The 15,945-nt window shown below is 49.6% G+C and overlaps 1 protein-coding gene and 1 long non-coding RNA gene across 7 annotated transcripts in view; one reads left to right on the forward strand and one right to left on the reverse strand.

The window, feature by feature from the left end:
- Positions 1 to 2,690, reverse strand: part of AFAP1L2 (actin filament associated protein 1 like 2) — a 116,606-nt gene extending 113,916 nt beyond the window's left edge. For 2 of the 3 annotated variants that reach the window (XM_055560655.1, XM_055560653.1), the window contains exon 1: positions 2,526 to 2,690. In XM_055560655.1, the coding sequence (XP_055416630.1) occupies positions 2,526 to 2,541 (16 nt within the window). In that variant the 5' untranslated portion in view covers positions 2,542 to 2,690. The remainder of the gene's footprint in view (positions 1 to 2,525) is intronic. The other variant, XM_055560654.1, reaches the window with a different exon arrangement.
- LOC129636908 (uncharacterized) lies at positions 1,933 to 10,814 on the forward strand. Of its 4 annotated transcripts, XR_008707194.1 has the most exons (5): positions 2,721 to 2,960; positions 4,278 to 4,463; positions 4,962 to 5,231; positions 6,486 to 6,546; positions 8,316 to 10,814. It is a non-coding gene; the product is annotated as an uncharacterized LOC129636908 (long non-coding RNA). The 4 variants fall into 4 exon arrangements; XR_008707196.1 differs by lacking the exons at positions 2,721 to 2,960; positions 4,278 to 4,463 and adding an exon at positions 1,933 to 2,296; XR_008707195.1 differs by lacking the exons at positions 2,721 to 2,960; positions 4,278 to 4,463 and adding an exon at positions 1,934 to 2,261.
- The last annotated feature ends 5,131 nt before the right edge of the window (positions 10,815 to 15,945 follow it).

Here is a 15,945-nt window from a genome sequence, read left to right on the forward strand (position 1 = left end):
AAGGCAACAGGAGAAGGGGACAACAGAGGATGAGATGGTTGGATGGCATCACTGATGCAATGGACATGAATTTGAGCAAACCCTGGGAGATACTGAAGGACAGGGAAGCCTGGCATGCTGCAGTCCATGGGGTCACAAAGAGTTGGAGAGGACTTAACAACTGAACAACAACAACAAAACTTAATTTTGCATGGGTCAACCTTTCAATGCAGTGACTGTTCAACACACAGCTCAGCTTTTTCAGTGAATGGGGATTTCTACAATCTCTGGCATGGCAGGGCAGGGAAATTCCCACATTCCTTAGCTGAAAGGTGTAGTAAACAGATTAGTAGCGTTCAAGGCAATGGCACCCCACTCCAGTACTCTTGCCTGGAAAATCCCATGGACGGAGGAGCCTGGTGGGCTGCAGTCCATGGGGTCGTGAAGAGTTGGACACGACTGAGAGACTCCCCTTTCACTTTTCACTCTCGTGCATTGGAGAAGGAAATGGCAACCCACTCCAGTGTTCTTGCCTGGAGAATCCCAGGGACGGGGGAGCCTGGTGGGCTGCCGTTTATGGGGTCACACAGAGTCAGACACGACTGAAGTGACTTAGCAGCAGTAGCAGCAGCAGGGAACCTTGGAGAATTTTCTCCAGAATCAAACACTAAATGAGCCCCTCGCAATCCAGATAATTCTCAAGCATATTCCCTTATCACTGGCTGTGCTTGATTTACTGCAAAATGAGGAGGCAGATGCATGGGTTACCCAAAACATAAACACTCTGAACTGGCAACTAAAATTTCCTTCAGCTGGCATAAACCATTCAAGGATCTTTGAGGGTGGGAGGATTTTAAACTCCCAGGAGAAAAAGATAACTAAGAAGACTTACTCAGGCTAAGGGCCAAGTCGAAAGCTATTAAGACAAAAACCTTCTGATAATCACTGGGTGTTTGGAAAGACGACCCAAAATGTTATCATTTGCCCTAAACTCAGAAGGATTAATATACCAATTTGAGAAAGTAGCTTGCAACTTGGACCTTCCATCAGGGGCTGACACAATTCAGGAAGGGCAGACTCTTGAGCTGGAAGGGTTCCTCAGAGAGACAGCTTAAGAATCAAATTCCCTGTGAGGGTCCCTCCCAGAGGGCGGAGGGGGCCCAGTGGGCCTGGAGCAGCAAACTTCCATTTTAGAAGGAGAGGGTCTGTGGCCTCAAGAGACTACAGAAGGACGCATTCAGCCATCCAGGCACAAAACTGACGTGATCTCAGCAGAATTTGAGACAAAAAAAAAAAAAACAAAAAAAAAACACCCGGTTAGAAATGTGAGAGAGGCTCCAGGGAGGGTTCACAGGAAAAAAAAAAAAAAAAGGAAGATCGCCAGCTAAGTTAACCCTGTCTCCCCAGCTGTCTTCTGTGCTCTTGGCAAAGACCCTTCCTCACCGGTAACCAGCTGACCCAGATGAGAAAAAAACGTGAGAAAAATCAAAAGATCCAACTTAGTTTAGAGAACCAAAGCTGAGCCCTAAAATTTATGTCAGTTCAGAAATGAGAAACCACTGGGAGAGAGATTCCTTGGGAATCTGAGCGTTTTTCTATATTACTCTTTTCCAGGAGAAAATAAATATAGAAACAGTATTTCCTTTTGCAGGTTTGGTAGAGACAGACCAGGAAAATGCAAGAAGTTTCCCCAAAAGAAAGGAGTTGGGGGGGGTCCCCCACAGCGTCACGATTAAGGGGCAGCTCCTTAACCTTTTCCAAAAGATGTGCCAAGTGCCATCGGAGGCTTCTAGACTCCACCCGGGGAGGCTCTGAGCTCGGGTGCAAGCCGGGCACAACCAGTACAACCCAGGCCGGCCAGCCGCCCAGGAGGGCTTGGCCGAGATATCCGGGCCCAGGCCAACTCCGAAACTTGCTCAGCTGCGCCGGAGCTAAGCCTTTGGGCTGGGACGCGCTCCACCTGCCGGGCACCCTACTCGGCCCAGAATCCCTGCACCCCGCCCCTGCCTGGGGATAAGGCAGTTACCGGAGCACCCGCACGATTGGGGTGGCCCGACCAAGCCGGGAGCCGAGCTGCGCGCCCACCCCACCCCACCGCCCAAGGGCATCCCCTCGCAAGCTTTCATTCGGGGTCTGCAAGAAGCCCTCCACTCTGACTGGCGCCCACTCCAGAAACCCCGACTACCTGCCCTTTCGCCCCCCAAGCAGCCCCGCACTCTTCCGACCTCACTCGGGGACTCCTCGGTCCCTGGCATCTTTCCGAGGTGGCCGGGGCTTAGAAGGTGGGTCCCCATGTGCACCCCCGGCCCTCCAACAGGTGAGAAGCCTCGTCACGCCGAGCCCCCGGCCTCCGCGCCTGGGAGGATCAAAAGATCTTCGGCACAGGTCCGGGCTGGGCAGGGGTAGCCAGCCTGGCTCACCTGAGCCCCAGAGGAACGCGAGGCGCACTCGGTGACGCACCCCGCCTACCCTCGGCCCTGCTTTCTGGCGCCGTGAGGGGCGCGAAGGGGTTGGGGGCGCGCCGCCCCGGGACCCCGCGTCCTCACCTTTGAACCGCTCCATCGGGGCCGCGGCGTGCGCTCCTCGCGGCTCGGCTCGGGCGGCGCTGCGCTCTCGGCGCTCGGCTCCAAGCCCAGGGCCGCCGCGCTGGCCCCTCCCCGTGAGGTCACGCTCACGCCCGGACCTCCTGGCGCGGCTGCCGCGCCCGGGCCCCGGACCCGGTCCCCGCCCGGCGCGTCGCCCCCGCGGGGGAACTCCGCGGCCGGCCGCGGCGGACCGTCAGCTATCGAGTCCGCTCGCGCCCGGGGCCCCGCTCCCGCGCCAGCTGCTTCACGTCCCGGCTCCGAGACTTGACCAAACCCTGGGGGAGGCCCCCTGGAGGGGCGGGCTCGGGCGGCTCACGGGAGCTCTTCTTCCAACCACCGGGCTGCGAACCCACTGCCAGGAGGTGGAGACTGAGGTCTGAGTCAGGAGGCTGAGAGGTACCTAGAGCATACCCCCCCGCCCCGGTTGACCCCTGGGTCCGCACACTTTTGCCCTTGGCATTTCTCGAGGTGGGACATGGGGAGGGGGGTGGGGACAACCGAGTGCGTCCCCAGTTCTTCAGGACTTGCTGCTCCTCTCTCGCAGTCTTTCTGGGTAGCCGATCGCAAAGATATCTACTTGCTGTCTTCTACCCCAGTCCAGGTTCCCTGGGCGCTTTGTGCCAGGTTCTCCCAGGACTAGAATTTATAGATCCTAGATAAACCCTGGAGAGCAGGGTTCCTGGACAGGCTAAGCGCCGACCGCCCCGAGGGGCAGCATCTATTCCCTAGGAGCCCAGTCTTGGCTCTAACTCCACCACTGCTGCCAGGAAGCTGCACACTTCCCGTCTTTTACCTTCCTTTTTTTGATCATTGGTCCCTCCATCAACAGGCCCATGTCCTCCCCACCGGCCCCCAAGGAAGATCCATGTTTTCCTTTAAACTTCCATTTTCACTTTAAGATTTCAATCACAGTTTGTGCTGAACGCCTGGTTTTGCAGCAAGTCTCCCCCAACTTCCTCGAAGGAACATTTAAGGAAGATTTGTTGCTGCTGCTGCTGTTTTCCAAAAGACTTCCTAATTCTTTCTTGGAACAGCAGAGTTAGCCCTGATGTGTTGAGACCTTCTGCCCCAGCAGTCTTAGAAATGTTTTTCTCAGTTCCATTAGCAGCTCACATTCTCCATAGCATCCATGGAGCTATCCTCGCAAGCCAGGCATGGAATGCTAAGGGCTGTACATGCATAGCCTTTCATTTTTCCTATAAGCCTGTGATCTGAGTAGTATTATTTCTACCATGTAGGTAAAGAAATTGATGCTTACAGAGGTTAAACTTGCCCAAAGTCACACAGCTAAAAGGGAGCCCAGCAGACATTAAGCCCAGGTGGTCTGCTTCTAGATGTTTACCCACAAAACTTTCCTGGTGCTGGAGGAAGTACCAGGCTGTCTGTCACTGTCTTGGGAAGCCTCAGATCAGGGAATAATGATGGCCCAGCCAGGTAGGGGCTCTGGTTAGACCCAAGCATGAGGGATTCTGGGAACCCAGTAGAGGTCCCTGATCCCACCTGGAGAAGCCTCCTAAACCTTCTAGAAGAGGACATGACTGAGCTGAGTCTTAAAAGATGAGTTAGAGCTAGTTTGGTGATAGGAGAGGCAGAGTGACTACAGCCTTCCCGGGAGAAAGCAGGGAGCCATTTTAAGGGTCCAATAGTTGTGTGCTGGTACTACTGCTGCTGCTAAGTCGCTTCAGTCGTGTCCGACTCTGGGCTACCCCACAGACGGCCGCCCACCAGGCTCCCCCGTCCCTGGGATTCTCCAGGCAAGAACACTGGAGTGGGTTGCCATTTCCTTCTCCAATGCATGAAAGTGAAGAGAGAAAGTGAAGTCGCTCAGTCGTGTCTAACTCTTAGCGACGGCATGGACTGCTGCTGAAGCCAAAGGGGAAGACCCCAGGAGTGGAGAAGGTGAGGCTAGAGGGGCGGGCACAGGCCTGCTCCAGGATCCAGAACACGGAGTGATCTGAAAGTTAAGAGGATTGGGCAGCCCTGAAAAGTGAAGGTGTCCAGGATTTCCTGGGCAGCTGAGGGAAGGGTGGAGTGTAGGAGGCAGTTGCACCAGCCAGGTGAGAAGTCAGTGAGGTGGTAGAAACCTGGAGGAGAGGACTGGGGCAGAAATAGGCAGAAGTTCAAGGCCAGGGCTCTGTGCCTGAGCACAGGGCTTGAGGGAGATGGAAGGGACAAGGAGACCCGGCGGTTTCCAGCAACTTAGGTGGCCAGGGGGTGAGTGTCCCTACTGCTCAGTCGTGTCTTTTTTGCAACCCCATAGACTGCAGCACGCCAGACTTCCCTATCCATCACCAACTCCTGGAGCTTGCTCAAACTCATGTCCATCAAGTCAGTGATGCCATTCAACCATCTCATCCTCTGTCGTCCCCTTCTCCCCCTGTCTTCAATCTTTCCCAGCATCAGGGTCTTTCCAGTGAGCCAGTTCTTCGCATCATGTGGCCAAAGTATTGGAGCTTCAGCATCAGTCCTTCCAATGAATATTCAGGGTTGATTTCCTTGAGGATGGACCGATTGGATCTCCTTGCTGTCCAAGGGACTCTCAAGAGACTTCTCCAGCACCACAGTTCAAAACCATCAATTATTTGGCACTTAGCTTTCTTTATGGTTCAACTCTCACATCCATACATGACTACTGGAAAAAACACAGCTTTGACTACACAGACCTTTGTAAGTAAAGTATTGTCTCTGCTTTTTAAAATGCTAGCTAGGTTTGGTATAGCTTTTCTTCCAAGGAGCAAGCATCTTTTAATTTCATGGCTGCAGTCACCATCTGCAGTGGTTTTGGAGCCCCAGAAAATAAAGTCAGTCAGTCAGTCCTCAGCTATTTATTAGCTAAGCCCCTGTCAGGTCCCAGCTGCTACCAGGCGCTGCAGAGAGCAGAGGCCAGGTAGCAGAGGGACTGCTGTTGGAGTGTGGGGTGGGGGTGGGGAAGATAAGCGGGAAGAGAGCTGAGCATCCTTGAATCAGATGCAGATAAGTGTCAGCAAGTTGGGGGGTTGGGGGCAGAAAGTGAAGGACCCCCAGCAACTCCAAGTAGGCCTAGGGACCTAGGTCTGAACCCTCCAAGTCACCCCCATGCTTTATTTCAGTCCTCTCAGCCACTCTTCCAGGTGGACTGGGCTCATGGGGGTTCAGAAAATAGGAAGAGTGTGGGCATCTCGGGGAACAAGGGAAAGGAAATAGTGTTCTGGGGTCCTCGGGAAGCAGGGACTGGGAACTGGGTTGGGATGGGGGAGGGTCTCTTGCTTTTTTATGTTCTCCCTCCTCCCCCACTTTCCTCATCTTGCAAATGGCCAGGCATGGCGCCCACCCTCTGATGTACAGTGTCCAGAGACAACTGAACATTGCTGGGTCCCCGGTTTCCTTTCAAGTTCTCCAGGGGAATCTGGTTGTGCAGCCTGGCAATTTGAGACCAGCCTCAAGTCTGGTGGCTGATCATGCCTGACCAGATTTCAACTCCAGCCATCAGCTGGGACCAGTAGGTTACAGGGTCCAGCCCCCCTCCTCAGTCCGGCCTTTGTCACTGCTGACCCTCCCAGAGGGGTGAGGCTGACTCTAACTGAGGTCACTAAGTACAAAAGGTAGAATTCAAGTATTTCCACCCTATGAATGGAGAGGATTTGGGGGCCTCACCCAAGTCACCAAGTGAGGTAATCTCTTTCAGAACTCAGATTCAAAATTCATGTTTCCTGGTTCCAAATCCTGTGCTGTCACACCCCTGCCTGGCTTTCCCAGGGCTCTAACAGGGCTTCACCCCAGCCAGTCCCTTGGTGGCCGGCTCTGTTAGCACTTTCTGTAATGGCACCATCCTCTCAGAAAGCTGCAGGGGGCTCCATATCTCTCATGCCTGCTCCCTCTCCCCATTCCCCCACCACCACCCGGCTCCAGCCCTTTAATTGCCTCTTCTTAAATCCTCTCTAGTTTATCCATGGAGACTTGGCAAATCCCAGAGCCTCTGGACAAACAGAAATCAATCAGAAATGTAAGCAGAATGAATTTAAAATGGGACTTCACCACCCTTTTCAAGAATGAAACTGAAACACTACTTCAAACCATCAGTAGGAATCAGGGCTTTGGAAGGCTCAGCATTGTGTCCTCCTCTTTCCAAGTTGCATGTGTGTGTGTGGCTCAATTGTGTCCAACTGTTTACAACCCTATGGATTGTAGTCCACCAGGTTCCTCTGTCCATGGGATTTTCCGGGCAAGAATACTGGAGTGGGTAGCCATTCCCTTCTCCAGGGGATCTTCCCAACCCAGGGATTGAACCCAGGTCTCCTACATTGCAGAGAGAGTCTTTACTGTCTGAGTCACCAGAGAAGGTCCAAGTCCTGGATGCAGTTTAACCTCGTGTCTTTAGTCCCTTTGCAACTTTGATAAAGGAGCCACCCCATTCAAATTCTAATTCATTGAGTTTCTGGCCTCTAGGATCAGAGGATCTGGTTTCCTGTACCTTCTCAACCTTCTGAGGGCTCTGACCAACCCTACCCCAGACAGACCACAGGATCCCTAATGGGCTGTTCTGTTGCAGGCAGTCCTGAAACCAAACTGAGCACCTCCAATCTGGAGGGTAGGTAGTGGGTGGGTGTTCCCACCAAGTTCAGCAGGGGTGGGGGTGCACCAGGGCCTCTGGGTGTTGTGGAAGAGTCTGGAATCTGCTAGAAGGGCTGACTCTCCCCTAATTTCTAAACCAGTTCTCGGCACCAGACAAGTTTGTTCAATCATAAAGTGTTGAGGCAATTGCCAGCTGAGGCAATGAGGAGGGGAGCCCAGCTTTATAAAATTATCCTATTTAATTCTCACAGCCATCAGGCAGCATATGCATTTCCCCTTATTTCACACATGGTGACCTTGGAACTTGCTCAAGGTCACCACTCGGCAGGACCCAAGCCAGTCCCATTTGAGCACCATGTCTGACCCAACTACCTAGGAGTATAACTGCTGGGTGATTTGTTAATTCCATGCTTAACTCTTTGAGGAACTACCCAAAATGTTTTTGCAGAGGCTCCACCATTTCACATTCCCACCAGCAAGGCATAGGGGTTCCCGTTTCTCCACACCCTCATCAAAACTTTTTATTTTCCATTTTTAAAAATTATTCCATCCTAGTAGGTTTCATTATTTTTTCATTATTTTTTTTAAGACATTTCACCATGACATGAAGGTAACATTTCTTCTTAAATCTGAGTGGTTGCTACAAGAGTGTATTTTATATTATATAGTGAGGACCACTGGCTCAGCTCAACCCTCTCATAGTTTTGCTGATGCATTTGAAGAAGCCAAGACCTAGAATTTTGAAGTAGAAAGTGTTTATTCAATATTCAGGTGACTGACCCTCCTGGCCAGCATGTTTGAAATACTTCAGAATTTAAAATAATAACAATAAATATTTGGGTGGCTCAGAGGGTAAAGAATCTGCCTACAATGCAAGAGACCTGGGTTCAATCCCTGGGTCAGGAAGATCACCTGGAGAAGGAAATGGCAATCCACTCTAGTATTCTTGCCTGGAAAATTCCATGGAGAGAGCCTGGCGGACTACAGTCCACGGGGTCACTAAGAATTGGACATGACTGAGTGACTAACACTTTCAGAGAAATAAAGACAGCAAGGCCTCGAGGAAGGAGCATAGATGGAGGCGAGGGGAGTGGGTGGACACATGCCTCCTTGCTCTGTCTTTTCCTCTCCCCATGCTGTCTTTCCTAATGCTTGTCTCGGCCCATCTCCAGACCCTTTTGTCTCCTAACTTCTGCCCAGATTCCCAGTCCACTGATGCAGAACATTTCAGGGCTGTTTGGAAACCAGGAATCACCAGAGAATCCAACACTCAGGATGCCAGAATCCAGAGAGGTGCCAGCACCAACCAAAGCAGACCAGCAGCTGGCAGGTGGCACCAGCGCCCAGTCTCAGCGTCCAGCAAGAGCTCTTCTTCCAGCTGCTTGTGCTCAGGGCTCAGCTGCCCCTTCTCCCTGGGTAGTCCCAACACTGTGTCACCCTAAGTTGTACAGAACCTCTGAAATATGCCTGAATTATGGTGCCTAGGCAGCGGTCAAGGTCTTGGTCTTGGTTTCACTTCTTGATTTTTTTTTGCTGACTCTTTCTGTGATTGCTAAGATAATCATTTCTCAGATGAGGCTTGGGCAGAAATGCAGCCGGACCAGAACTGACAGCCTTGCAGGTTCCTCAGAGTCCCCAGATAAGGACACCTTGCAGAGAAATCATTCATTTGTGCCTGGAAGCTGAGAGTACTTCCTGTTTCCTTCCCCAAACTCTTGTCCCCCTGCAGAGCCCCAGCTGGTCTTTCCAGACCCAGCCCAGAGGCCTTTCTCCTTCATCAAGGCTTCCCAGAATATTTTGAAAGGACTGAAGGATTAAAAGGATTCTTGAAATCCTATTAACACTTTCCCACTTCCAAAATCCATTTCTCATTTAATATCAGAAAACAACTAACCTTCTTTTTAGGTCTTAAGCTCTCCAAAGAGCCTGCAGGATCTTGTGAGCAGGAACTCAGTAATAAGCCCCTTGATTGCCAGCCAATCAGGACTGGCAAGTCTCAGGTACCTAGGTTTATAGACTGGCTGTGGGTCCACAGACTCTGCCATAAAGCCCGCAGCCACTTGTCTGCAATAGGTGCTTTCCCAGCACTGTGCTGCCAACAGGCTCAGCTGCCCAGGGCCTCTTGGGGCTGCCTGGGCCCACACCAGACCAGAACAGCTCAGCCTCTTAATCCTCCATCTAGCAAGGCTGAGCTTCAAATTCTCATCACTACATTTCAGAACCCACTCCCTCCAGGCTGACCTGCCTGGTGACTCTTCTTCCCACTCCTTGGGGCACTCTTTTTGGATCCCTTTCCAATGGCTGGATGAAAGGAGTGGAATTTTAAGTCTTTTGCCCTAAAGTCACTGACTGGGGTAAGGGATAAAATATAAAACCTGGTATTGTTAACTATGGGCTTCCCTGGTGGCTCCATGGTAAAAACTCTGCCTGCCAATGCAGGAGATGTGGGTTCCTTCCCTGGGTTGGGCTGATCCCCTGGGGAGGTGGGGAGGAGGGCAGATGGCAACCCACTGCAGTATTCTTGTCTGAAGAATTCTGTGGACAGAGGAGCCTGGTGGACTACAGTCCATGGATGCCACAAATCGGACATGACTTAGCAACTGAGCACTCATACATAGGGTAAAAGGGATAGAAATGGGAAGTAGTTACTGAGTAATTGCCTCAATCTTGCAGAAACAAGATTTCATTTATATTGAAGACAAAGTGGGCATGCACTGATGGAGCTCCTGCTTAGCAGCCCTGGGGGAGGCAGGAGGGATTAGAAGGCTGTCTGGGGGAGCTCAGGCGCATCTCTGTGACCCTGATCCAGGAGCCTTCCCCAGCAGGTCCTCTGTGCTGCTGCCAGCTCACCAATATGCCTACCCTTAGGCACACAGCATGGTTTTTCTTTAAAAGTATCCATTGAGTTCAGTCCCCCCAGTCCCAAGTTCGGTAAGGAATGTGCCGAGAGAATGACTGACCTGGAGCCACAGGAGTAGGATTGGAGCTGGACTCTGAGTCTCCTGATTCCCAGGCCAGGGCTCTTTCTGCAGCAGCCACTGTGCTCAGGGTAGAAGCAGGTCTGAACCCAGCTCCTCCAGAATGGAAAATGCTGCCACATCTGACCAAGGCCTCTGGGCCTGTTCTGCTGACAGTCTTTCTAGAGCCCCAGACACCAGGCTCTTCACTGTGGGTACAGCCTAGCACACAGAATTATCCACAAGTCATCATGAAAGAGTGAAGCATTTTCCACAGGCGTGATTGTATCCCTGAAGGGACAAAAATTTGTTCTTGGGAGGGGCAAGAAAAATCTCACGGTATATAAACACACACACATAGCATATAAACAGATACACTGTATGTCTATGGCATTAAAATTTCACGGGCGAGTAGAATCTCAGCTGCCAATTAAAACATGTTTAGGACTTTCCCCCATACCACCAAACAATGCTCTGATATCAGCTGGGTACTCTATGATTTGACTCAACTCTGACACCATCTACCTGGAGATAGCATCAACTCCAAAAGGTTAAGGGTTCAGTCCTACGAGACTGTGCTCCAAGCCCTTCCCCACCCCTAATCCCCACAGCTTCTGATGCCAATCACGTGTGCTTCTGATCAATTGCCTATATACTGGTGATGCCCAAAACTTTCTTTTCGGGTTTGGTTAACTTGCAAGAGTGGCTCACAGAACTCAGAAATACATTTTACTTCCTAGATTACCAGTTTGTAATAAAAGGATACAGCTCAAGAATGGCCAGATGGAAGAGATGCCAAGGGCAAGGTCTGGGGAAAGGGCACAGAGCTGCATGCCTCTCCCAGCTCATCGCTATCTCCAAATCTCCAGGTATTCATGAAAGCTGGAAGTTCTCCGAACCCTTTCCTTTTGGGTTGTTATGGAGTTTTCATTACATGGGTATTACTGATTAAATCACTGGCCACTAGTGTTGATTCAACCTTCATCCCCTTCTCCCCTTCCTGGGGGCAGGATGGGGGTCAGGGGGTTGGGACTGAAAGTTCTAACCCTTGAGTCACATGGTTGGTTCTCCTGGTAACCTGCCCCCATCCTTAGGCGCGCTCCAAAATCACCTCATTAACATAAACATGAGTGTGATGAAAGGGGGTTGTTATGAATATCAAGACATCTTTATCATGCTTATTTATCACTTAGGAAAGTTCAAGGGTTTTAGAAATTTCTAAACAGCTATACATTTCTTGTTATAAATCACAATATCACAAATAGAACCTAGGAGAAAATGTCTACAAAGGCTCCTGGACGGGGAGTTCCCTGGTGGCCCAGTGGCTAAGGGGGCCTGGGTGTGATCCCTGCTCAGGGAACTAAGATCCCACATGCAACAACTAAATATCCCAAGTGTAACTTAGACCTGATGCAGCCAAACAACTAAATAAATAATTTTTTTTTAAAGGCTCATGAACAGAGGCGATGATGAAAGAAAGGTGAAAAACACCAGAATATAGGCTCTGGAGTCAAGGTTAGACTCTCCCGTCTACCTCTTTCTAGCTGATGACCTTGGGCAACATGCTCAACTTTTCCCTACGCCAGTTTATCCCTTAAGTCAAATCAAGATTTTTTATTCACCTCACAGGTTGGCTGTGAGGATTCCATGAGATAGACAATACACATAAGGCACTTAATTCCATGTCTGAGACGTAAGTTCACAATAGGTGTTAGATGCAACAATGATCAAGACGGCTGGAAGGGAGGGCGTCTTCCCCCTACAGAGTCACTCTTATCATGGCTTCCCTGATGGCTCAGTGGGTAAAGAATCTGCCTGCAGTGCAGGAGACACAGGAGACATAGGTTCGACCCCTGGGTCGGGAAGATCCCGTGGAGGAGGAAATAGCAACCCACTCCAGTATTCTTGCTGGAAAAATCCCATGGACAGAGGAGCCTCGCAGGTTACAGCCCAAAGAGTCGGGTGCAATTAAGCACACATGCCTCCTATGGCAGAGAAAACAAAGCTATGGCTGGTTTCAGAAATCCCTCTACAGGAAGAAGGGTCCTGCTTGGTGCCAAGGATTAGAACTGGTGCTAAGATTTCAACCACTCATCCACCCACCCACCCACTCAGGTCTCTGCTCTCCATCTCTACTTCCCTGTGTCTGACACTAAGCATGGCACCTGGGGCTTTATTGGATGATAAACTGCACAAAGGGATTTATAGCCTCAAAGGGGACCAGAAACTCCATCTTCACTGGCAAAATGACTTATCTACTAAGTGAGTGCTTCTTAGATGGTAACATGTATAGGAATCACCTGGGGATCTTGTTAACATTCAGCTTCTGATGCTGAAGATCTGGAGTGGGACCAGAGAATCTGCCTTTGTGACAGCCTCCCAGGCGATGGGGATGCCCTGGTCCAGCACCACTAATTGGGGAGCCAAACATTCTCAGGCTTTCCTTTCCCACAGTTAACCAAACCCAGGAAATGATGCTTCCCTTTCTCTGCTGATGGTTGCCTATTATTTTATCACAGGCCCATGATAAAGCATCTAGAAATTTTCATGCTGGTAAATTCTAGAGAAGACTCTTGAGAGTCCCTTGGACAGCAAGGACATCAAATCAGTCAATCCTAAGGGAAATCAACCCTGAATACTCATTGGAACGACTGATGCTGAAGCTCCAATACTTTGGCCACCTGATGCCAAGAGCTGACTCACTGGATAAGACCCTGATGCTGGGAAAGACTGAAGGCAGGAGAAGTAGAGGATGAGAGAGGATAAGATGGTTGGATGGCATCACTGACTCAATGGACATGCATTTGAACAAAGTCCAGGAGATGGTGAAGGACAGGGAAGCCTGCAGTGCTGCAGTCCTAGGGTTGCAAAGAGTTGGATAAAACTCGGTAACTGAATGAACAACAACAACAAATTCTGGAACAAAATCTTCAAGGCAAGTCCATTCTGCACCTGGGGTCACAACTGGTTTCTGAGGATTCTGAACGTTCAGTTACAGTGAGCTCGCTTCAGTGCTCCAACTGGATCACACAGTTGTACTTGTTTTTCTTTTAGGATCAAAATACTCTGGGGGAGGGAGATGAGAAGGGGGTTAGGAGGAGAGAAGGGAGGGAGAAGAAAAGGCTGGCCAGGAGGAGACAGCCTGGAGAGAGAGAGGAGGCTCCTAGCCAGGCTCTTCCAACTTCCCTTTTGTTTGGAAACAGCCTCAGGTAGCCAGCGTTTCTCCTGGCAGAAACAACTGAGAGAATATAAATGGGATTAAAGGAGGCTCCACCAGGGCAGAGCACTTGAAACCAGGCCACTAAAATCGGCCAGTGTCTGGGGACCTCGTTCTGTCACCCGATTAGAATTTTTAGTGTAATTCAAGTAATGTTTACGGAAGGTCCCAGAGCGGAAGGGCCTGGGGTGTGGGGTCTGGAGCCAAGAACAATCGTTTTTCTTTTTTTAAAAAAAGCACTTGAGGAGCAGTTTTCTCAGAAAAAGAGTAACCTGTTAACACATATGGTAAGAGTCCAGTCTCTCAACTTGGACTGTTGAGAGAATGCAGCTGCCCGTGTGCGTGACCTGTGGATGGGCTCTTGGGTCGGCCCCACCCACCTCAGGGCTCTTGGTAGGATTCAGATCCTCCCACACAAAATACTCTCACAATTCAAACAACACGTGGGGGCATCACAGTGCTCAGTGTCTTAGAATCCATGGTCTCCCCAACAGATGGCCACCTCCAACGGGGCTGTAAGAGTGGGAGAGCTGGAACCCCCCGCCCCCAGCCAAGTGGCTAAGACTGTGTTCCCAAAGCAGGGGTTCGATCCCTGGTTCAGACACAGATCCTGCATGCCGCAACTAAGACCCAGCACAGTTAAATAAATAAGTAAAAATAAATATTAAAAAAAGAAAAGTGGGAGAACTTGGGAGGCTATGATAAAGATTTTCCTGAGCTGGGTCATAGCTTGACTCAGTCCTTCAGACTAAAGGGCTGGCATGACTGAATTATCCCAGGTCCATCGCTGATGATCAGTGTGACATTGAGCATTCATCATCTGTAAAATGGGGATAATAATAATACCTACTTCATAGACATGTTGTAAGGATGCTCCAGGATGAAGCACAGAAAAAACAGCGTAATATCTGCTATTGAGTGAATATTCAAAAACAGGTTGTGGGTGCATTTATCTAGGGCTTAAGTTTTGGACTGGGGTGGGGTGGGGTGGGTGGAGGAGAGAGGTAAAGGAAAGAGCTAAGAGCTTAGAATGTAGTTTTTCTTCCAGTGCTTTCTTTCATGGGCATAGAACCAATTTAACACCCTCATCCTAAGCCATATATGTATATCCTTCCTGCTCAAACTTCTTGCCCATTGTCCACTAGGGAAAAAGCTAACACACCACTTCAGAACCTCTAATGACAGAGCTCTGGAAACACAATGCTCTTTTTTTTTTCAGTTGTTGCATGCAAACTCTTAGTTGCGACATGTGAGATCCAGTTGCCTGACCAGGGATTGAACCTGGGCCTGCTGCACTGGGAGCATGGAGTCTTCAGCCACTGGACCACCAGGCAAGATCCCTGCCCTAGCTCTTGATTTCCACTTTCTCCAATCTCCCATCCTTCTGCATCTCCAGTCAACACTTGGTTGAATCTCATTCTTCTCCAAAATCGACTGCATCTTTCTCCACTATATAGCTTTTGGGTTTTACAATAAAAATAAAACTCTGTTTACATTTTTTCAAATTAACTGCCCTTCTTTGTCATTGAATGTATTTTTAATTGCTGTGTTGAATTCCAAGTAATTGCTATGTCATAATTTTTATAATCATCCTCCCACGGAGGGGTATTGGAGTGATTACTAGATTTCAAAGTTCTAAATAGAACATCAAAAAACATCTTAATACAGATTATCTTTCTTCCTTTTAAAAACATTTTTTATTGAGATATAATTGACATACTGTGCAAATCACCCATTTAAAGTATACCATTTAATGCTTTTTACTATATTAATAGAGTGGTGCAACTGTTCATGGGGTTGCAAAGAGCTGGACACAGCTAGGCAATGGCACCCCACTCCAGCACTCTTGCCTGGAAAATCCCATGGGCGGAGGAGCCTGGTAGGCTGCAGTCCATGGGGTCGCGAAGAGTCGGGCACGACTGAGCAACTTCACTTTCACTTTTCACTTCCATGCATTGGAGAAGGAAATGGCAACCCACTCCAGTGTTCTTGCCTGGAGAATCCCAGGGACGGGGGAGCCTGGTGCGCTGCCGTCTCTGGGGTCGCACGGAGTTGGACACGACTGAAGTGACTTAGCAGCAGGGACTGAACAACAACAACCATCACCACAATTAATTTTAGAACATGTTTATCACCCTAAGAGGAAATCTTATACCTATCAGTCATCACCCCATTCTCCCCATTCCCTCAGCATTAGGCAATCACTAATCTATCTTCTGAATCGACAGATCTGCTTGTTCTGGAAATAAATGGAATTATTTAATATCCCCAAAGACATTCCATTCCACTGTCTTTTCTGCGGATTCTTTCAATTGGCATAATGTTTTCAAGGTTCATCCATGTTACAGTATGTATCAGAACTTGTTCCTTTATATTTTCAAGTAACATTCCATTGTATGGCTATATCACATTTTATTTATGAATTCATCAGTTGCTGGACAATGATTTGTTTCCACTTTGGGTCTATTATAAATGCTGCTGCTGTAAATATTCATGTACACTGCTTTCTACGCAGTGCGTAGCTATGCCTGTGCTCAGCTGTTGCCCTTGTGGTTCAGCCCTTGTTCATACGTTGGGCTCACGCTCTCGTCTCCACCATTGTTCATTCATTCAGCCCTTGCTCACGCTCTCCTCTCCACCACTGTTCGTTCATTCA

Source organism: Bubalus kerabau, chromosome 22 (assembly GCF_029407905.1).
Source record: "Bubalus kerabau isolate K-KA32 ecotype Philippines breed swamp buffalo chromosome 22, PCC_UOA_SB_1v2, whole genome shotgun sequence".
Taxonomy (NCBI): Eukaryota; Metazoa; Chordata; class Mammalia; order Artiodactyla; family Bovidae; genus Bubalus; species Bubalus kerabau.